Raw genomic sequence first — 1,105 nt, forward strand, 5'->3', positions numbered from 1 at the left:
AGCCGCTCTGACGGCCGGAGCGCTGGCCCGCTGCCGGACACCTGGGTCCTCTTCCAGTTCTGGGGGAGAGCAGGGGGTGCTGGGACGCCTGGGCTCCTGGTTGTGAGATGGGAGTGGGGTCTAGGGAGCCATGGCCAGGGGGGTACCAGGACCGCGGACACCCCGGTTCCTCCACTCCGGAGGGGCAGCCGGTGTATTACAGCAGCTCCTGGAGGGGTGGGGCCTGGTGGGATGCAGCAGAAGCAGACTGGGAGCCCAGATGTCGGGGCTCCCTCCTGGTTCAAGGGTGGGGCTTGGTGGGTCTGGGGGTCCTGCTACCCCCACCCCCTCGGTCTCTAACAGAGCTGGGGCTGCTGTGGTCACTCCCTGTCCCTCTGCCCTTTACCCCTTCCTGCCCCCTGTCCGGGCATCTGCCCTGAGCCTGGCTCAGAGCCCGTCTCCCCGCAGGGCCACACTTCGTTGCTGTGAACAACAAAAACGAGATCGTGGTGACCGACTTCCACAACCACTCGGTGAAGGTGAGCGGCAGCAGCGGGGCCATGCGCACCCCTGCCTGCCTGCCCCGCAGGGCCTGGGGGGGGTCAGTGTCCCATCCTCTCCCTGCGCAGGCAGCCCCGGGTCGGGGCTGGCGGGGCTGCCCCAGCGGTGGACCCTACTCTCCACGCTGAGCATCCCTTGCTCCAGCCTAGGCTGAGACCCACCCCCGCTACCCCCACACTGCCCCAGCCAGGCCTGGGACCCCCGAGGTGGGGGATGTGACACCCCTCTGCCCCCCAGGTCTTCAGTGCGGACGGCGAGTTCCTGTTCAAGTTCGGGTCCCACGGCGAGGGCAACGGGCAGTTCAACGCCCCGACTGGCGTGGCCGTGGACGCCAACGGCAACATTATCGTGGCCGACTGGGGCAACAGCCGCATCCAGGTACAGCCCTGGCCCCTGGGGCCACCGGCTCCTAATCCCTGGCTCCTGCCCCCGAGCCCAAGGCCCCGGTCTGGGGGAGGGGACAGGCTTGCCAGGCTCGCGGGAGAGGGGAAGGGGTTGGGGGGTGCTGCACTCTGGGTCCTCCTGGGGTTGCGAGCCTTGCTGGGGGGGCTGGGGGTGACCTGGG

General features: G+C 69.1%; 1 protein-coding gene across 1 annotated transcript in view; it reads left to right on the forward strand.

Annotated features, from left to right (window-relative positions):
• LOC102379160 (tripartite motif-containing protein 2-like) overlaps positions 1 to 1,105 on the forward strand; it is a 6,144-nt gene that overhangs the window by 2,882 nt on the left and 2,157 nt on the right. The window contains 2 exon segments of the mRNA XM_025193721.1: positions 448 to 518; positions 778 to 1,095. Coding sequence (XP_025049506.1) covers positions 448 to 518; positions 778 to 1,095 — 389 coding nt within the window.

This window comes from Alligator sinensis, unplaced genomic scaffold, assembly GCF_000455745.1.
Source record: "Alligator sinensis unplaced genomic scaffold, ASM45574v1 scaffold948_1, whole genome shotgun sequence".
NCBI classification, from domain to species: domain Eukaryota; kingdom Metazoa; phylum Chordata; order Crocodylia; family Alligatoridae; genus Alligator; species Alligator sinensis.